The sequence below is a fragment of the Malaya genurostris genome, chromosome 2, assembly GCF_030247185.1.
Source record: "Malaya genurostris strain Urasoe2022 chromosome 2, Malgen_1.1, whole genome shotgun sequence".
NCBI classification, from domain to species: Eukaryota; Metazoa; Arthropoda; class Insecta; order Diptera; family Culicidae; genus Malaya; species Malaya genurostris.
In genome coordinates, this window is record NC_080571.1 from 50,930,574 (window position 1) to 50,950,632 (window position 20,059).

The window sequence follows — 20,059 nt, forward strand, 5'->3', positions numbered from 1 at the left end:
ATCCAAAGATAATTTCTTTTTGTTCACGAAAAAATGTAGAGAAGTGGACAGAGACATGAGCTTTGCGAAAGACCCATGCAACTGATTCTGAATGGACATTTAGGAGTTTTGTTTGTTTGTGCAAAAAGCACATATTTTGTTTCTATTTCTTCACGTTTCGCCTTCGGCTCATCAGTGCTTAAAGCAGTTCAAATTGAACTGCCATCTCTTGCCTAGCAGTTCAACTTCTGAATGTAGCCCAATCACCATGTGAAAATACAAGCGCTTTTCCGACAAGAGATTATGCAAATAGTTGTATAAAACCGCTGGAAATCCTTCATTGTTGAAGATAATCTAAAATAACATCAATAGAAATTGAAGCAAAAGATCCTTTGTCTGTTTTTCTTTGCGCTGTCTTCAACATGATCGTCAAAATCCACAATTGACTCATCTCGCAAAAGTACCTTTTATGCCATAATGCGATTTGTAGTTTTTGAGCGAAAACAATTTGGATGCAATTTTCTCATGCAGTACGAAGCTGCAATAAGACTTTATGAACCAAGAGTGGAAGCTTTTTTTGCCCCGGCTTTTGAATGGCGATAATTTTCTCTTGCCTCCAGTCAGATGGAACAATATTTTGCACAAGAAAATTGTTGGATAATTTCAACAACTGACTTTTTGCTAGGTCAGGCAGATTCTTTGACTAGTTGAAAGAAATTCAGTCCAACCTAGGAGTATTATTGTTACAAGACAAGAGTGCTAAAGGAAATTTCATCATTTTAAAGGGCATATCAATGGGACCTTCACTTGAAGGCGCTTCTGCGTAGGAATAGAATTTGGGTAATTTTTCCAAGCATAGTCAAATATTCATCGATTTGAGTATTCCTCACTCTCATTGCCCACGGTTTGATTCCTCATTCGACTGACTGTGCTACAAAGTGTGGCCACTGAGGTTTCTCTAGACCAGTGATTCCCAAAGTGAGCCTACAACCCACTGGTGGGCTCTAGCTTATTTTTAGTGGGTAGTAAACTCAAAATTGACAACAGATGGGCAATAAGTCGCAAACAGTGGGTTTTGCTAGTTAAAAAAGAGAGATAGGCCCTGAGTAAATGTGGAAAAAATTTCAATGTATCATAGCAATATACAATCCAGAATCAAGCCAATCTATTAGTAGTAAGAATGATGTGATTAGTAAATCATGAAATTCTTGTGAGATGTATGAGTAATAAAATGAAAGTGAGAAAATGAATGCCTAAGTGGTGTTACGGCCAGAAATTAGTCAAATAAGAATGAGTGTAAATAGTATGTTTCATTTGAAATTCAAATTATTTTTTCACATTTGATCCATACAAAATACAGAACGGAAATTTAGGTACAGATTCAAAATACAGAATTAGAATCCAGGTCCGCATTCATGATTAAGATTAATGCCTCGGATCTCTGTTGAATTTTCAGAACCCGAACCCAAAATCTTGTTCAAAATTCTGACCCAATTTCCGCACAGGAATCCAAATCCATGTTCTAAAACTAGGTCCAGAATTCAGATGAAGAGTCAAGGTTTAGGATCTAGTTTCAGTTTCCAAAACTCTGTTAGCAGTTCCGGTCCTGAATCCAAATCCGGGATCAGGATTCTGGAAGTCCAGGTTGAGAATTATTTCCCAGAGTTTAGGTTTAGGTAAAAACTCTATCAAGAATTTTGGTCCAGAATCCAAGTCCCGAATTTAGGCTCAGAATTCAGATTCTGCACTCTGATCTCAAATTCATATTCAGAGGTTAGGTCAAGTTACTCCATTCAGGTCCAGGTTCTGAATCCAAGCAGAGAATACTGGCTCAGGGTCAGAATACAGATCTAAGGTCAGAATCTTTATCCAGAATGCAGGTACAGAACTCAGATCCAGAATTAAAGTCCTCAATCAGGTTACAAAATTTGGACCTAGAATCCAAACCCAAAGTTCTGTTCCTGAATCCAGGTTCAGGTGCAGAATCCAAAATCAGGATCAATTTCCGGGTTCATGATTCTGGTGCATGTCAAATAACCAGAGAATCCAAGTGCAGATTTCTCCTTCAGGTTCAGAACTTTTCTGTCAGAATACTGGCTAAAAATGCATGTCTAGATTCAGTGTTTCAGAATCCTGATCTAGGTTTAGAAACTCTGTCAATAAGTCTGGTTTAAGTTTAGAATTGAGAAATCCTAGAGAACTCAGGTCCAGAATCCAGTTCAAATTCACAGTCCAAGGGCAAAATACTGGTCAAAAATCCAGACACTGAACTCACGTCCACAGTCTAGGTTCAAAGTTTGGTTTCAGAAACTCTGTCAAAAGTTCCAAGATCCAATTCTAAACCCATGTTTCGAATTCAGGTTCAGACTCAGAATCTAGGTTAAGGTCTCTGTCAGCAGTTCAGGTTCACAATCTCGGTCCAAGATCAATGTCCATAATCCATGTTCCGAATCCAAGTACTGAATTCTGCTTCAAGTTCTTCCATATCTGGATAAAGAATCTAAATCCAGAATCCAGCTTCAGATTCAGTATTCTGATTCAGAAATCTTGTTCGATAATCAGATCCAGTGCTCAGGATCAGAATACAGATCTAGGTATCGCCTAATTATTAATTGAGTGAGAGGACTTGTGAGTTTTCCTAACAATCATAGAACCAAAAACTAACAAAAGCACAGACAATCATTCACATCTTTATCTTCAAAACTTAATTTTGTCGTGAATACGACTTACTTTACTATGGGGTGCCTTTTCAAAATTTACCCTCTGAGAGAGTGATAAGTTTTTGATCGTGAATATCTCTTGTTGTATCTAACGAATCAACATAATTTTTGCTACATGCCATCGGAAATATGATCACAATTTTATGATAAAATTTTCAGTTGTGTGACATAATCTCAAATAGTTCAAAATTAAACTTTTCTGAAATGTTTGGTATAAACGAGTATCAAAGAGGATAATTCATATGGCGCGTTTGCCTTTCTCGTATTTTGAAAGCTCATAGCTCAGTGATCTGTGGAAGGATTTATATAATCTAACTACCAATATAATCGAAATTTTTCAACTTAAACGTGTATAACAAAAGCATTGAAGTATTTCAATAGTACACTATTGAAAAACCTATCTCATTTGACCCATGTCAACACCAGCCAATCAGAACGCGTTCTGAGGAAGAGAAGAAAATAGCTGCTGCTGTACAACAAATCGTTCAAGAAAAATGTTCCGAAAAGTGGTGAATATCGTAGTGAGTTCCTCAATTTGGTCCTTCTGAATGCTAGAAACGAATCCCTACAGCATATTGATAGTTTCTTTCAATAAATTATGCAAATCTGAAATGAAATAATCAACATTAAAATTCTATACGCGGCTATTTTTATAGCCGTTAGGACAGCCCATTAGTGAAAAAGCTACAAACGAAATCACATAAAAGGAAATCTCTTAACAAAAATTGAATCAGTTTGGATTCTATCGTCACTGCGAGCAGATGTGTTTTGTGTCGCCTGCACAGCTAGTTTCGCTTCCGACAAGAGCGATTACGTCACAGCTGCCAGTAATTTCGATGAATGAAAAAGCAACGTTGGAGAGCATTATAAAAAATCAGCCGTTCTAATGGCTCTAAAAGTTTTCTGAAGAACTATTAGGATTTGTTGTTCGCAAATCGAAAGGAAATATCCTCAGTTTAGTGCAAATCTAGAACTAGATCTAGATTTTTGCACTTTTCGCTGTGTGAAATTCACAGTAATCGAGATCAAGTGAAGCCTTCTTTGTTTTTGCGAAAAATGTGGAAAAGGGGAATGCTTGCATAATTCATACAATTGATCAACTAATTGATATTCGGAAGTGTTAAGGAACATGTCAGTTGTTTTCGTATTCACGACAACCAGTTATGTCTCTGACATTACCCACCCGCCTTTTTGTTATTATATTTTAATCTTGAGTTTATTGTAAAATAATGATTCGATTGCCGGAGAATTTTAATAATTGCTTTTCTACTTGGTGGACAGTAGAACGAATAATATATTCAAAATGGGCATTCGACCAGAAATGTTTGGGAGACAAATCTCTAGACAAATCCTCTACAAAATGTCTCCAACAGTTTCTTGGCTCGAAGTATGCTCTTGTACCTAGTTAATAATTAAAAAAATTGAACCTTTTCTTTAACGTTTATTTGACAAGCGACAATTTCATTAGTATAAACTGAAGGAATGTTTAATCAATAAGAGGGATACTTTATGATCAAAATAGAACCGGAATTTTCATTTTAAAATTCCTGCGTTTGTCCAATCGGTAAACTTTTATTCTCTCAACGTTGGCAGCACTTTTATACACATTCTGTCAAATTTTGACGCATATCGTACGATTAGTTTTTGTTTGGCGTCTATACAAAGAAGTTGAAAAATTTTCGTGTGGCGATTTTTATAATGGATGAAAATTTAGAACAACGTGCGTGCATCAAATTTTGTGTTGCAAATGGATTTAAGTGTTCCGAAACGTTGAAAATATTAGAAAAGGCCTTTGGTAAATCGTGTCTAGGAAAAACACAGGCATACGAGTGGTATAAACGCTTCGAAGGTGGTCGTACAAGCTTGGATCATGATGAGATCCCTGCCGCCCAACAACATCTGTTACTGAAGAAAACATTGAATTGGCGAAGCAAATCGTGTTGCAAAGTCGTTCTGTACCGATTAGAGAGATTGCTGCGTTGTTGGGCATCTCTTATGGATCAACCGGACACATTTTAACTGATGTTTTGGGTTTGAAACGCGTCGCTTCTCGGCTGGTGCCAAAAAAGCTGAATTTCATTCAAAATCAGCGTCGTGTTGATGTGGCCAAAGAGATGATTTCCAACGCAGATAGTGACCCCACATTCATCGAATGCATCATAACTGGTGATGAGGTGTGGATCTATGAATATGACATCGAAACCGCACAACAATCGACCGAATGGCGCTTCGAAGGCGAGCCGTTGTTCTAAATTTTCATCCATTATAAAAATCGCCACACGAAAATTTTTCAACTTCTTTGTATAGACGCCAAACAAAAACTAATCGTACGATATGCGTCAAAATTTGACAGAATGTGTATAAAAGTGCTGCCAACGTTGAGAAAATAAAAGTTTACCGATTGAACAAGCGCGGGAATTTTAAAATGAAAATTTTGGTTCTTTTTTGATCATAAGGCACACACATTTTTGTGATGCAACATATTGAAACGATGACATCAAACTACTGATCATTCCGGGAATTTGATATGAAACGTTTCCAAAAGTATACTATTAATTTTAATAGAAAACAAGTCGGCAAATTTTGAAAACCTCTCTATATATTTTAAAGAAACATTGAATTGTTTTCAGCCGGAATAACAATAGTGTACGTTATGACAAAAATGAAACTAAATGAATAATATCTATAGAAACAGCCGCAATTGAACATATCAAACTGACAAATGTTATTCTCTGTGTAGCACTCGTATATTAAACAAAACAACCAACAATCAAACGAAAGAACCGAAAAGTATAACATTTGCAACCCGTTGAGCCCTCAAATTGCCCATCAGACACACGCCAGGTCGTCGCCACGGGGCGCAGGCTAACCTAGCCGCGGCGCTAAATCTTGAACCCGTCGGTCATCTCACGTCGACGGCAGGCGAGCATCGTGCAAGCGCCACACCACAGGCAGACCGCCGACTTCAGGGCAAAACTTGGCGATCTCTATTCTCTGAAAACGAGTTATTTTCCACGTTCGCTTTCGCTCATGCTTCGCGGTGTCTTACGCTCATGCTCGTGGCCGACTGCTTACTCACTCAGTCAGTCAGTCAGTCCATCCCGTGTCGTGTAAATGCCCCTATACGAGATGAATTTAATTTTCCATAAAAAGACAATGAAACGAAAATTAAATCCAACTGTGCAATCCCGGGGCCAGACAACCGTCCGTCCAGTTGGAGCCCGCCGAAGCGCCTGGCGCGCAAATCACTCACCCGGTGCGAGATTTCTGTGCGTTCTATCGCCCGACTGGAAAAGATTTCCTCCCTGTTAATATTCCAAGATCTCTCGATCTGACTGACTTCTCTTTTTTTTCCTTCTTCTTCTTTTCCTTTCTCCCGACAGGCCGTCGACGGAATCGTTCGTAGCGCCATTAATGGTAGTGGAACGACATCGGCGAGATCTACGGATCCGATCACGTCCCAAGAAGCACATCCACAGCTGTCACTACCAAGGACACATCCGAGGTCACGAACAGTCCCGTGTAGCGTTGTCCGCCTGCAACGGATTGGTGAGTGGAAGTTTCCTTTGCATTGTCAGTAGTAGGTGTAGTACACTTACAGTACTATGTATTACGAGAGCCAATTAATCACCCACTGAGGTTAGCGGGCGGAGTCTATTGAGTTGCCGACGTGCAACCGGCAGTCGTTTAATGGCAATCATTATCCGCCCTATTATTGTAATTTCATAGGTAATTGATCATATTATGCTGATGACGTTTGAAATCATCACGATCGCTGACACCGGTCGGTTCCGCTTCACTGCTCCTCACTGCCGGTCCCAACACTGGCAACACTGCTGTTTTGTGGGTTCCCCCCGAGCGTCATATGACTTTTTTATTTCCAACGCTGATACGCTTCATTGAACACTTTTCGCTCTGCCAATGAACGGTAAAGGGGCAAAACCATACAGACCGGACCGCAAACACGCAATCAATTTCAAAAATCGTGAGATCTTGATTAAAGACTCGTATCACCGCAAGATAAAACGATGAGCAGAATCGATCGACAGCAGCAACTCAATCCAATAGTTTGCAACAGCCAGCTCGAGAAAAACCGAGACGGAATCGAATCAATCAATGTAGTTGGTTGCTGCAGTGACATTCTCACGATCTGTTGTCGCCGGGGATGTTTTACAATCCAATCGAGGGAGGAACTGGATTGATGGTACCCCGTTCTCACGAGTTATTAATGTACCAGCGTAAGAAGATTTATGGGTACTCTGCAATCAGACTTTTTCTGGTTGTTTTATGACAACCCAACAAGTTTTTCATGACAAGTTCCAACAAGTTTTTTGTCACTTCGAAAACACTGGTTATACAATGAAGCTATAATTCTTATAATTGGAACCAGTACTTTTCGTGAATGCGCACCGTCTCGGTAATAGCAAATAATTTGAAAAACCGACGAACGACTAAAATAGTTAAAGCCGAATACAAAAAATATATATATTATAGTGATAAGAATAATTAAAATTAATGAAGAGCAGATTCAGAAATTAACAATGTATAAGCTACTAAAATAAAAGGATCGACTAGCTTCAATTTTAAACTTTGCACACATCTTCAGTAAGGCAAACCATTCGTTTCGCGAGGATGGTGTGATAATGGGTGAGATGATGTTTGGTAAGCATTTGCAGTTCTTGAGGGTTTTGATAAAAAGGATTGTATATTACAAGTATTACAAGTATATGAATCTAAAGGATGCTTCTGATGCAAAGTCACTTCTGGTATTTTGTTCAGTAATCTTTGACAATTCATCATGGAAAGGTTTATCGTAGAACAACGCTTTCATTATAAAATTTCAATTTCTGAAACAGGGGACGGGTATAGCGCGATGGGTAAGTCGATGCCTTTCCCGCAGCCTGCCTGGGTTCGATTACCAACTCCGCACACAGGATCAGAAATTTTTTCTGGTCCGAAGAGGTGAATGACGTTAAGGTTAAAACTTCTATAATCGAAACAAAATAAAAATTCCTGCAACGCATGTTCGTGAACGGCTCACTGAATGTCCCATTCGTGTGGAGTGATAGATAAATTTCACACGGATTGCACTTCATTGGACCTTAAGCCATCGTATCGTGCTAAAACTATGCGTAATGATGCCACAATCGAGAATGGGGTACGCTTTGTGATTGGATTTTAATTATTACTATTATCATTATAATTATACCGGCTGCAAAAATTTCCTATACATCACGAAGCATGGAAATCCGACACATGTCTTTTCAAATAAACTTAAATCTATTGTGACGCGCATCCGTAAATCGTCGGTTTCGGTTTTCGTTTTTTTTTTATCGCGTGTATGAAATGGAACGCAGCACGCTGTGTGCTTCGTTCGTAGAGACGGTATTGTGTTTTCTTCTTTCGTACCAGCGCCCAGAGCCTAAAATTGTCACGCATTCTCAATGAAAGAAACCATTCCAACAGTCTCATTTTCAATGTTTTACTGTCTCATTCGTAAATGACCGACACCAGAACAAACGATGAGAGAGGAAGCACTTATTCCTCTATGACAAGACAAAACCAAACTAACGTCTGCAAGGAGCATCAGCAGAATTTAAATTCTCATTCTTTCATCGATATATTGGAAATCTGTGACGCTTGACTATAAAGAGTTACTAAAAACATGACAAACCGAAGTAACTACATCCCAGAACCATAAACTACTACAAATTCGAGCACTAACAGGTAAAAGTCAGTGTGAAACCTTTTTCTATCTTTTTCTATCAAATGAAAGAAAGAACACAATTTTGAAACTACTGTACTGCTTATGTCATTGACTGAACATGGATTTCGTTCTCATAGTTTGCAAGCGAAGCTGAGAGTGACATTGATTTCTCGTCATTTTCGTCTATTTTGAGTAAATGAAAATGATTTTTATTAGCTGTGCCAGCGCCTATACGTTTCGACGAAAACCTTTTCGATGTTTAACATCTTATGTCCCAGAAAGTCGATTTCTTCAAACAATCTATTCTATATGAGAAAGGCAAAACTAGTTGTCATGAATTGATCTTTCAAATTAAGCTAAATTTTGGGCCAAAATGTACATATTTGTATGTTTTATTTAAAAAATGTTCGAACACTATGAAAACATACTCTTCATAGATCAATAGCAATAAATTTGTTCATAAAGACGTTTGTCCTGGAACTAGTTATTTTCAAGAAAAAAATCAGATTTTAGGGCTTTGGTTACAAGGAAACCGGTTTGTGCGAAAATTACATATTTCTTTACATTTTCTTCTCGTTTAGACTTCGGCTCATTGGTGCATAGTGGAGCTTTCATGTCTTCAGGAGAATTATTAACGTTGTCATTTATCCGACTGGAAGTGAGTTACAAAATTTGTTTTGCTTAAGGTAGCGCTTCGCCGTGGTCAGGTGAAGTTCGTTGCCCATCCCGGAGTTTCACGCACTTTACCTAAAAGAAAACGAACATTCCAAGAACAGACGATTCTAGATAATTAATTTTTCTATCGATTCGTATATAAATTGTGCCTGATAAACGTTTTTTTTTTTGAAAGATTTCGTGCGAGTTGTAAAAATAAATGAGTTTTTCCTCATTCTTTCGCACACTCACAATATCAACACACAAGAAAACAAAATATTTAACAAAACTCGCACGAAATCTCGCGAAAGAAATGCTTTCTAACTGATATTTTTCGCCAAATGCATAGTAAAATCTTTTATCTACAATCGTATGTTTTTGATTTTTCGTGAATCGGGTGATTATTGGAGAAATCAGCAATTTCGGCGACAAAGCAAGAGAAAGCATTGAATTGTCTCGCTCCGATCTGACCACGGTGTAGCGCTACCTTAAATTACGAGATAGAAAATTTATTTTTGTTCCGATTATAGAGGTTTTAATTCTAAATACATTCGTTTTTTCGGACCAGAAAAATGTTTTAACACTATGCGCGGGGATGGGAATCGAACCCAGGTGGGCTGCGTGAAAAAATCGACGTAGTATGATCGAAACACTATCAGAAAAATGTATAGTCACCACTTAAATTCACTTTAAAAAAAAGTGTATCCTTGAAGTGGAAAGTATATATGTAACATCGTATTGATATTGATCAAAGCAATCGAGAAAATAAGAGTAACTGAAAATTTCGGACAGAAGTAAAAAAGAGTTTTCCAAAGATAGACGAAGGCCAGTGTGTTTTAGGATGATTTAGAGGGCTATTTTCACGCTTCAAATCTGATTTTCACAGAAACGGTAACGAATATCAAAACACTCAACTGACAATCTGTTAGAAAATTAGTTGAGATTATTCTGTGGCTACAGAGAGCAAGCGTCAGACGAAGCGTCGAAACACGCGTGCGAGCTAGTTATATTTGATCAAAGTAAACCTGTATTTTTATTATTACTATTATCATTATAAATATACCGGTTGCAAATTTTTCCTATACAACACGAAGCATGGAAATCCGACACATGTCTTTCCAAATACACTTCAATCTATTGTGACGCGTCTCCGCAAATCGTTGCTATTGGTTTTCGTTTTCTTTATCGCGTGAATGGAATCGAATGCAGCACGCTGTGCTTTTCGTTCGTAGAGGCGGTGTTGTTTTTTCTTCTTTCGTAGCAGCGCCTATACCTTTTGACTCTCTGGGAAAGAAAATTTTTCGACTCTCTGGGATTTTTTTTTTTGGGATTTCTGAAATCGAAATTCTTTTTCTTGCGATGCGATAACAATACATCGCTTTGAACCGCTTCGCTTTCCGCGCTCACTCTGACAGCAACCTAAGATTGATCTCAAAGTGAGCACGGATTCAATCTGATGTACTATTATCTCATTATGTTCACTCTGACAGATTTGCTTTGATCAAATGTAACTAGCTCGTACGCGCGTCGTGACGCTTCGCGTGACGCTCACACTTTGACAGCTCCCGAAGATTGCTGTCAGAGTGCAAGCATCACGCAATGCGTCAAGACACGCGTGCGAGCATGTTCCATTTGATCAAAGTAAACCTGTTAGAGTGAACGCGATGCGGTAATAATACATCGCATCAAAACACGGGGTAGGAGGCTTTGCGTCATGCATAAAAGCACCGCATCATTCTGCGTAGTATGAAGAAGAATCTATAAATATATGCTGCATAATATTTTTTTGCCTAGTTGATGCTTGCCTGTGAATGAAACAAGTAGCTTGTCCAGTGAGGCGATGACTGAATTGTATATGCGTTCACTCGCTGGATTGTAGCTGTTGCATTGTGTGTTGGTGCAGTTTTCTGCTGTCTGCGGCACACCGTGTTCCCTTGAGTATCTTATATATCATCTAGCTATTGATGAGCCGAATCAGCGTGGTAACCGATTCTTTTGAAATATCCCATGTATTTAGCAAATTTTCGGTCGATTTTGCCATTAAAAATGCTTTACACTTCGTTCCCCGAGACTGGGTGTCAATTTAAAACATGTAAAACTAATTGCGTAACATTTTTCTGTCATAATTTTGAACGCTTTGTCATTTGTTGATGGATTTATATAATTCAACAACCAATCGATTGGGAAACATTTAACTTAAACTTATGAGATAACCTCATTGGAATATTTCAATTGCATACCATTGAAAAATTGGTTAGAATTGAGTATTTTATTTTCGTTCTCTGGTATCTATCAGGTCAATTTAGAATTATCGGTGATGGATTTTTCGGATCTAATTTGCAGTGCTTGGTCCTCGATGATTTTCTAATGGAATTCCCTCATATAAATGATTCCAAAGCTTAAAAATGTTTCAATTTGTCAACGGATCGGTTTTCATACTTAAGTCTTCATTCCCATACGAACAATACGGTGGCGCGAAAATGGATTCAGTATAAAGTTGTGTTATGATGATAATCATAGATACTTCTTTTCCATTATATGTGACTGAACAAGTTGTTGTCCCACCGGGAATTAAACACTTCAAGAGATTCCAAATTAAATTCTGAAACTTATCTAAAAGCTGCCTCCTCGGTTTAGTAGTATAAAAGAGTTCCACAGGCTCACATATACAGCACAATTAGATGCAATATCATATAATATCAAAGATAAGCTCAAGGTAAGTTTACCTGCGGTTAATGGCCAGTTTCAGTTAAATTATTATTTGCTTCAAAACAATAAGCGTTTGATGGCTACACGCAATGTTCATTCATGTGTTAATAGCATCAAGTTACGATATGAACAAAATTTCTGAATTTTGTTGCGTATCCATTCCATATATTCCTAATATGCCAAAGCAAAAATCAATGTAAGTAACTTAATATTATATGCGGACTGTTTCACGTGTTTTCTTCCTCGCATTGTTGCCATATTATTTACCGATACATTCCGAAGATGATCGTTGGTTTTGAAGAAGGATTAATAAAATTACACTATTACTGAATTTACTGGTACAACATTTTTCGTTAAAATAAATAAAATCTTCCTTTGGGTCGATTAACTGTTCATAAAACTAATAAGTTTCAACGTTTCTCGAAAAAATTTATCATAAAATAAAATCTTTTCATTTGCCTAGGTTTAAATTTTTAGGTTGTTTGTATCTAAAATTGAGCTTTCAAAGTAACTTTGAATTCATCGTAATTGACTTCTAGTTAAAGGAAGTTATTCAAAAAATTAACAATGTAAAAATTTGTGGAAAGGGATCAAAATCAAAATCAATTATCAAGAAAGAATCTAATTGTCAATTTTATTATTCGCTAACAATCTAAGCGCTTAAACTAGAGCAAGTTTGTAATTAGTCAATTGAATAAGTTTTTAGTTTAGTGTATCATCATCATTATCATCATTTTTTTTGTATTTATTATTAAGACCCTAGAAACGTTCCATTTTTAATGTTGCTGTGCTCGGTCGTGTCTTGAATACAACCCTCTAAATTTTTTTTTGTTACTAAAATGCTTTCGCTCGGCTTATCGATGGGAATTAAAAGGTCGAAAAATCAACTTTCGACGAAATCATCTTATCGGCGAAATGTCCTTTCAGCGAAATGACCTATTCGGGGAAACGACTCTCGGCGAAATAACCCGCTCCCCTCCTTTCCTGTGTACCCGGAACCAGAATAATGCACGAATTGGTTTGCGTAGAAAAAAAACCGACTCGACAAAACAGCTTTCAGTTAAAAACTTCCGAAGCATGTTATAAAATTAATTTATGATTCAGCGAAATAACGTTCGGAAACATGGCTTTCGGCAAAACGACTTCGATTTGGATGTATTGAATGATCTTTTCAAGAATAAAATATCACAACCGACGAGTAAGACGCTAGTGCCAATGGCATTTAGAATTGCAGTTGACTTGCTCATTAAATATATTTTCCATAAATTTAGATGTTTTTTCTTGCTAGAATAAATCAAACAAGTGTCAAATGAACTTTGACATGAATTTCAGACAAGCGACGACCGTCGCCATTCTACTCCTGAACAAAATCCACATTCCACAGTTGCTCGGCGGAACCGACTGTCGACTGTCCAGGCGATGTTGAATGCCACCGAGATTAATTAAAATATTATGCACTAAACCACGATTACCAGTCAATTAGCCGGGGATGGCTTCGTCGTGACTTGGATTTATAAACATCACGACTGCGAAGAAATTGAGTTTTCCTTGTCGTACCGTACCGTGTCCAGTTGGTAAGACGACGGCCTGTAACTGCACACAGAGTCTCGAATCCGTGTGGTGTTTGGAGTCTAATTGGAACCGACAGAAAGGGACGGCCAATAAAGATTTATCATATAACGAACATTCCTTCGGTATGACAAGCGCCACCAACAAACGGAGCCAACAATTGTTAAATTTCCGATTCCGTTCCTCGGGCAGAATGGTGTTTGCAAACGGGTTTAAGGGTTCATGCTTTTGAAGTGGGTGATTGATTGAACACCGGAGAAATCGGTTTCAAATGTGTTGTTCGTGGCTTACTGTGTTTGTTGTGAACTCTTTGACTCTTTGGAATCTTGAATGTAGATTTTTTCAAAGTGGATGGTACTGTTGATTTGACTTTCTGTAGATTCCTCTATATTTGAATATTGACATCTTAGAGGAACATTTTTAAGGGCAAAGATGTCAGTTTATTCAAGCTAACTATCCTAATAATGATGAATGTTGGTCATGTTCTGGAATACTAAAGTCTAAAAGATAAAGAAGATTGAATGTTTTTCGTAGATCGTAAATTTATATATTATAAATTATTGCTGGGAATAGTTAATAAAAAAATGAATTGTAAAGTGTGTAATAAAAAAAATTTAAGTGATCAGGAGATTAAGTATAGAAGTATAGGAGGCCAAGCGCGGTATGCTTGATATCTTTTCTTATGGTGTCATCTTCCGAAAAAAAATGGAATTAAGTTTTGAAACATCTCTTGGGCTTTACCATATGGGTATTTTCCGAACCAATTTCATGAATAGGTGCAGGAAAACAATGTTTAGGGTCGTTCCTAAATCCAATATCGTGACTTCCGGTTTAGTCGGGTCCCGAAGATTGCTGTCAGAGTGCAAGCATCACGCAATGCGTCAAGACACGCGTGCGAGCATGTTCCATTTGATCAAAGTAAACCTGTTAGAGTGAACGCGATGCGGTAATAATACATCGCATCAAAACACGGGGTAGGAGGCTTTGCGTCATGCATAAAAGCACCGCATCATTCTGCGTAGTATGAAGAAGAATCTATAAATATATGCTGCATAATATTTTTTTGCCTAGTTGATGCTTGCCTGTGAATGAAACAAGTAGCTTGTCCAGTGAGGCGATGACTGAATTGTATATGCGTTCACTCGCTGGATTGTAGCTGTTGCATTGTGTGTTGGTGCAGTTTTCTGCTGTCTGCGGCACACCGTGTTCCCTTGAGTATCTTATATATCATCTAGCTATTGATGAGCCGAATCAGCGTGGTAACCGATTCTTTTGAAATATCCCATGTATTTAGCAAATTTTCGGTCGATTTTGCCATTAAAAATGCTTTACACTTCGTTCCCCGAGACTGGGTGTCAATTTAAAACATGTAAAACTAATTGCGTAACATTTTTCTGTCATAATTTTGAACGCTTTGTCATTTGTTGATGGATTTATATAATTCAACAACCAATCGATTGGGAAACATTTAACTTAAACTTATGAGATAACCTCATTGGAATATTTCAATTGCATACCATTGAAAAATTGGTTAGAATTGAGTATTTTATTTTCGTTCTCTGGTATCTATCAGGTCAATTTAGAATTATCGGTGATGGATTTTTCGGATCTAATTTGCAGTGCTTGGTCCTCGATGATTTTCTAATGGAATTCCCTCATATAAATGATTCCAAAGCTTAAAAATGTTTCAATTTGTCAACGGATCGGTTTTCATACTTAAGTCTTCATTCCCATACGAACAATACGGTGGCGCGAAAATGGATTCAGTATAAAGTTGTGTTATGATGATAATCATAGATACTTCTTTTCCATTATATGTGACTGAACAAGTTGTTGTCCCACCGGGAATTAAACACTTCAAGAGATTCCAAATTAAATTCTGAAACTTATCTAAAAGCTGCCTCCTCGGTTTAGTAGTATAAAAGAGTTCCACAGGCTCACATATACAGCACAATTAGATGCAATATCATATAATATCAAAGATAAGCTCAAGGTAAGTTTACCTGCGGTTAATGGCCAGTTTCAGTTAAATTATTATTTGCTTCAAAACAATAAGCGTTTGATGGCTACACGCAATGTTCATTCATGTGTTAATAGCATCAAGTTACGATATGAACAAAATTTCTGAATTTTGTTGCGTATCCATTCCATATATTCCTAATATGCCAAAGCAAAAATCAATGTAAGTAACTTAATATTATATGCGGACTGTTTCACGTGTTTTCTTCCTCGCATTGTTGCCATATTATTTACCGATACATTCCGAAGATGATCGTTGGTTTTGAAGAAGGATTAATAAAATTACACTATTACTGAATTTACTGGTACAACATTTTTCGTTAAAATAAATAAAATCTTCCTTTGGGTCGATTAACTGTTCATAAAACTAATAAGTTTCAACGTTTCTCGAAAAAATTTATCATAAAATAAAATCTTTTCATTTGCCTAGGTTTAAATTTTTAGGTTGTTTGTATCTAAAATTGAGCTTTCAAAGTAACTTTGAATTCATCGTAATTGACTTCTAGTTAAAGGAAGTTATTCAAAAAATTAACAATGTAAAAATTTGTGGAAAGGGATCAAAATCAAAATCAATTATCAAGAAAGAATCTAATTGTCAATTTTATTATTCGCTAACAATCTAAGCGCTTAAACTAGAGCAAGTTTGTAATTAGTCAATTGAATAAGTTTTTAGTTTAGTGTATCATCATCATTATCATCATTTTTTTTGTATTTATTATTAAGACCCTAGAAACGTTCCATTTTTAATGTTGCTGTGCTCGGTCGTGTCTTGAATACAACCCTCTAAATTTTTTTTTGTTACTAAAATGCTTTCGCTCGGCTTATCGATGGGAATTAAAAGGTCGAAAAATCAACTTTCGACGAAATCATCTTATCGGCGAAATGTCCTTTCAGCGAAATGACCTATTCGGGGAAACGACTCTCGGCGAAATAACCCGCTCCCCTCCTTTCCTGTGTACCCGGAACCAGAATAATGCACGAATTGGTTTGCGTAGAAAAAAAACCGACTCGACAAAACAGCTTTCAGTTAAAAACTTCCGAAGCATGTTATAAAATTAATTTATGATTCAGCGAAATAACGTTCGGAAACATGGCTTTCGGCAAAACGACTTCGATTTGGATGTATTGAATGATCTTTTCAAGAATAAAATATCACAACCGACGAGTAAGACGCTAGTGCCAATGGCATTTAGAATTGCAGTTGACTTGCTCATTAAATATATTTTCCATAAATTTAGATGTTTTTTCTTGCTAGAATAAATCAAACAAGTGTCAAATGAACTTTGACATGAATTTCAGACAAGCGACGACCGTCGCCATTCTACTCCTGAACAAAATCCACATTCCACAGTTGCTCGGCGGAACCGACTGTCGACTGTCCAGGCGATGTTGAATGCCACCGAGATTAATTAAAATATTATGCACTAAACCACGATTACCAGTCAATTAGCCGGGGATGGCTTCGTCGTGACTTGGATTTATAAACATCACGACTGCGAAGAAATTGAGTTTTCCTTGTCGTACCGTACCGTGTCCAGTTGGTAAGACGACGGCCTGTAACTGCACACAGAGTCTCGAATCCGTGTGGTGTTTGGAGTCTAATTGGAACCGACAGAAAGGGACGGCCAATAAAGATTTATCATATAACGAACATTCCTTCGGTATGACAAGCGCCACCAACAAACGGAGCCAACAATTGTTAAATTTCCGATTCCGTTCCTCGGGCAGAATGGTGTTTGCAAACGGGTTTAAGGGTTCATGCTTTTGAAGTGGGTGATTGATTGAACACCGGAGAAATCGGTTTCAAATGTGTTGTTCGTGGCTTACTGTGTTTGTTGTGAACTCTTTGACTCTTTGGAATCTTGAATGTAGATTTTTTCAAAGTGGATGGTACTGTTGATTTGACTTTCTGTAGATTCCTCTATATTTGAATATTGACATCTTAGAGGAACATTTTTAAGGGCAAAGATGTCAGTTTATTCAAGCTAACTATCCTAATAATGATGAATGTTGGTCATGTTCTGGAATACTAAAGTCTAAAAGATAAAGAAGATTGAATGTTTTTCGTAGATCGTAAATTTATATATTATAAATTATTGCTGGGAATAGTTAATAAAAAAATGAATTGTAAAGTGTGTAATAAAAAAAATTTAAGTGATCAGGAGATTAAGTATAGAAGTATAGGAGGCCAAGCGCGGTATGCTTGATATCTTTTCTTATGGTGTCATCTTCCGAAAAAAAATGGAATTAAGTTTTGAAACATCTCTTGGGCTTTACCATATGGGTATTTTCCGAACCAATTTCATGAATAGGTGCAGGAAAACAATGTTTAGGGTCGTTCCTAAATCCAATATCGTGACTTCCGGTTTAGTGATATTCCTTGAAAACCCTTACATAATGGATATTTTCGAAACGGATTTGATTCAGAAGAACCGGAAAATTATGTTTACGGTCGTTTCGAAATCCAAGATGGAGACTTCCACCTACTCTTCACATATGTTCCGAAAATAGTCATATGATTGGGGGTTTCCGCATTCATCACACAAAACTTTTTACGAACCAAATCCCAAATAACGTGAACTTTTTTTACGAACTACCTCGATTTACTATTTTTAACTATTTTTACACTCCACTGTCTGGCAGCGGTTTACAGAAAAAAGATGTTTCGAATACCAATGACCCATTTCGTATAGAGAGCAAATCGAATTCCCAGGTCACCGTTCCATCAACCAGCCCCGCCTAAACGAAATGTTTGCATCAAATGGACTCAAATATTACAGAAAAACTTTCGATCCCATGCAATAGGCTGTATAATGTTTAATATTACTCCAGTTTGCATGCAATCCCTGCTACTTACCAATTGTATCCAAACCTTTAGTCATCGGAACCATCCAATTACATCCTTGGGGTAAGGTATGATATTGCACACATCTGAATAATTTAAAACAATAATAATAAGAATAGAAAAATTATTCATACCCAAGCAGTAACTTTTACTAATGAAACTTATTTTGCTTTAAACGTCGCATTATTTAAGGATGAGATGAAAAATGCTAATTTATGGGTAATGCAATGAATTTTACGTTTTACCTACTTTTATATATATAAAAAATAGGTATAGAATTCGCTCAAACTTTCGAAAATTTTTCCGAGGCCCGGAGGGCCGAATGACATATACCAATCGATTCAGCTCGACGAACTGAGCAAATGTCTGTGTGTGTGTGTGTGTGTGTGTGTATGTGTGTGTGTCCGTATGTGTGTTGTCAACTAAGAGGTCGAGATCTCAGAGATGGCTGGACCGATTTTCATCAAACTAGTCGCAAATGAAAGGTCTCCCCGTCACCCAAAACGCTATTGAATGGTTTTGAGATCGGATGTTTACTTTTTGAGTTATACAAAGTTTTATGTCAAAATTTTCAGTTTTTTGACAGTATCTGTCACAATTGACCTTGAAAACAGAATATGTTTTCAGACTTAGATTCCGCACGGTAATACCTATCCAACAAGCCATAGATTGTTAAAATCCGTCCATTTTTAACGGAGATATCGAAATTTTTCTGTAAGCGACTTTTCCCCCTATTCCAGCAGTAGGAGTTTTGAACGCTGTATGACAAAGAAATGCTTGGGAGCAACGGAAAACACGATTTTTTATACTGTTACATACAATTGTTTCTAAGAACCAAAAGGATTGTGTACAGCATTCTTTTTCATGACATTTAGCCTCGGACCGATTTTGGCACGGCTCGTTTTTGGCAACATAATCGTTCGAATATGACATATATAAACCAGATGATGGCAGAATTTTTTTAATTATTTAGTTTTAAACTACTTACAGCAATAAATGCTGGAACAACATAACATCCATATACCATTCGAATCAGTTCGTCGAGATCAGCAAATGCGTGTGTGACAAATAACTTCAATTAATTTTCTCGGAAAATTTCTTTTCTACAAATTCAGATTCATACGAAAAGTCGTATGCTCCCAAACAAAGTTCCTGCATTATGTTTGGTTCCGACCTCTGGTTTCGGAACTACAGGATGATATGTGAAACGAAATCAAAATTGTGTAACTCATTTTTCTTGAAGATGGCTGAACCGATCTAAGATGCAAATGAAATCTAAGAATCATCTAAGATTCAAATGAAAAGTTTCAAAGTTCTATAAAACATCTTGCTTTTCAGTCAGATCCAACTTCCGGTTTCGGGGATTGTATAAAAATGTCTATTCCACATAATTTAATCAGGTTTATCGGGTTAGCAGATTTGGATAGTCGATAAAAAAATGAACTTTTTTCAGTTTTAGTGGTATTCAGTTGTCGATCAGAAGGCACCTAAAAATTTAATTCGTGCTATGATCTCTCAAAGATGTCTTAACTGATTTTCAAATGTTTTGAAACAAATGTAAAGTGTACAGCTACTCAGGTGAATTTATCTGACTTCGGCCATACCGCTTTTAGAATTCCGGTTCCAGTATAAAATCGTTTCTCAAAGCTCAATCGTTTTCTCAAAAAAAGCCTAATCAAATTTCAGAAACAAAAATTTTAATTAAAACAAACTTATATACAAAAATTAATTATTTTATCCAATTATGACTTCCCGTTCTCGAATTACATGATGATGAATTTTTAAAATTCAAACCGATATAGAAGATGACAATCCCGAAAAGCTTCAAAGTTGAACTCAAAACTGTTGTAATTTATT

The 20,059-nt window shown here is 36.9% G+C and overlaps 1 protein-coding gene across 2 annotated transcripts in view; it reads left to right on the forward strand.

The window, feature by feature from the left end:
• The window catches only part of LOC131433047 (A disintegrin and metalloproteinase with thrombospondin motifs 7), a 103,476-nt gene that overhangs the window by 18,657 nt on the left and 64,760 nt on the right, over nt 1-20,059 (forward strand). For both annotated transcript variants that reach the window (XM_058599778.1, XM_058599779.1), the window contains exon 3: nt 6,083-6,248. In XM_058599778.1, the coding sequence (XP_058455761.1) occupies nt 6,083-6,248 (166 nt within the window). The remainder of the gene's footprint in view (nt 1-6,082; nt 6,249-20,059) is intronic.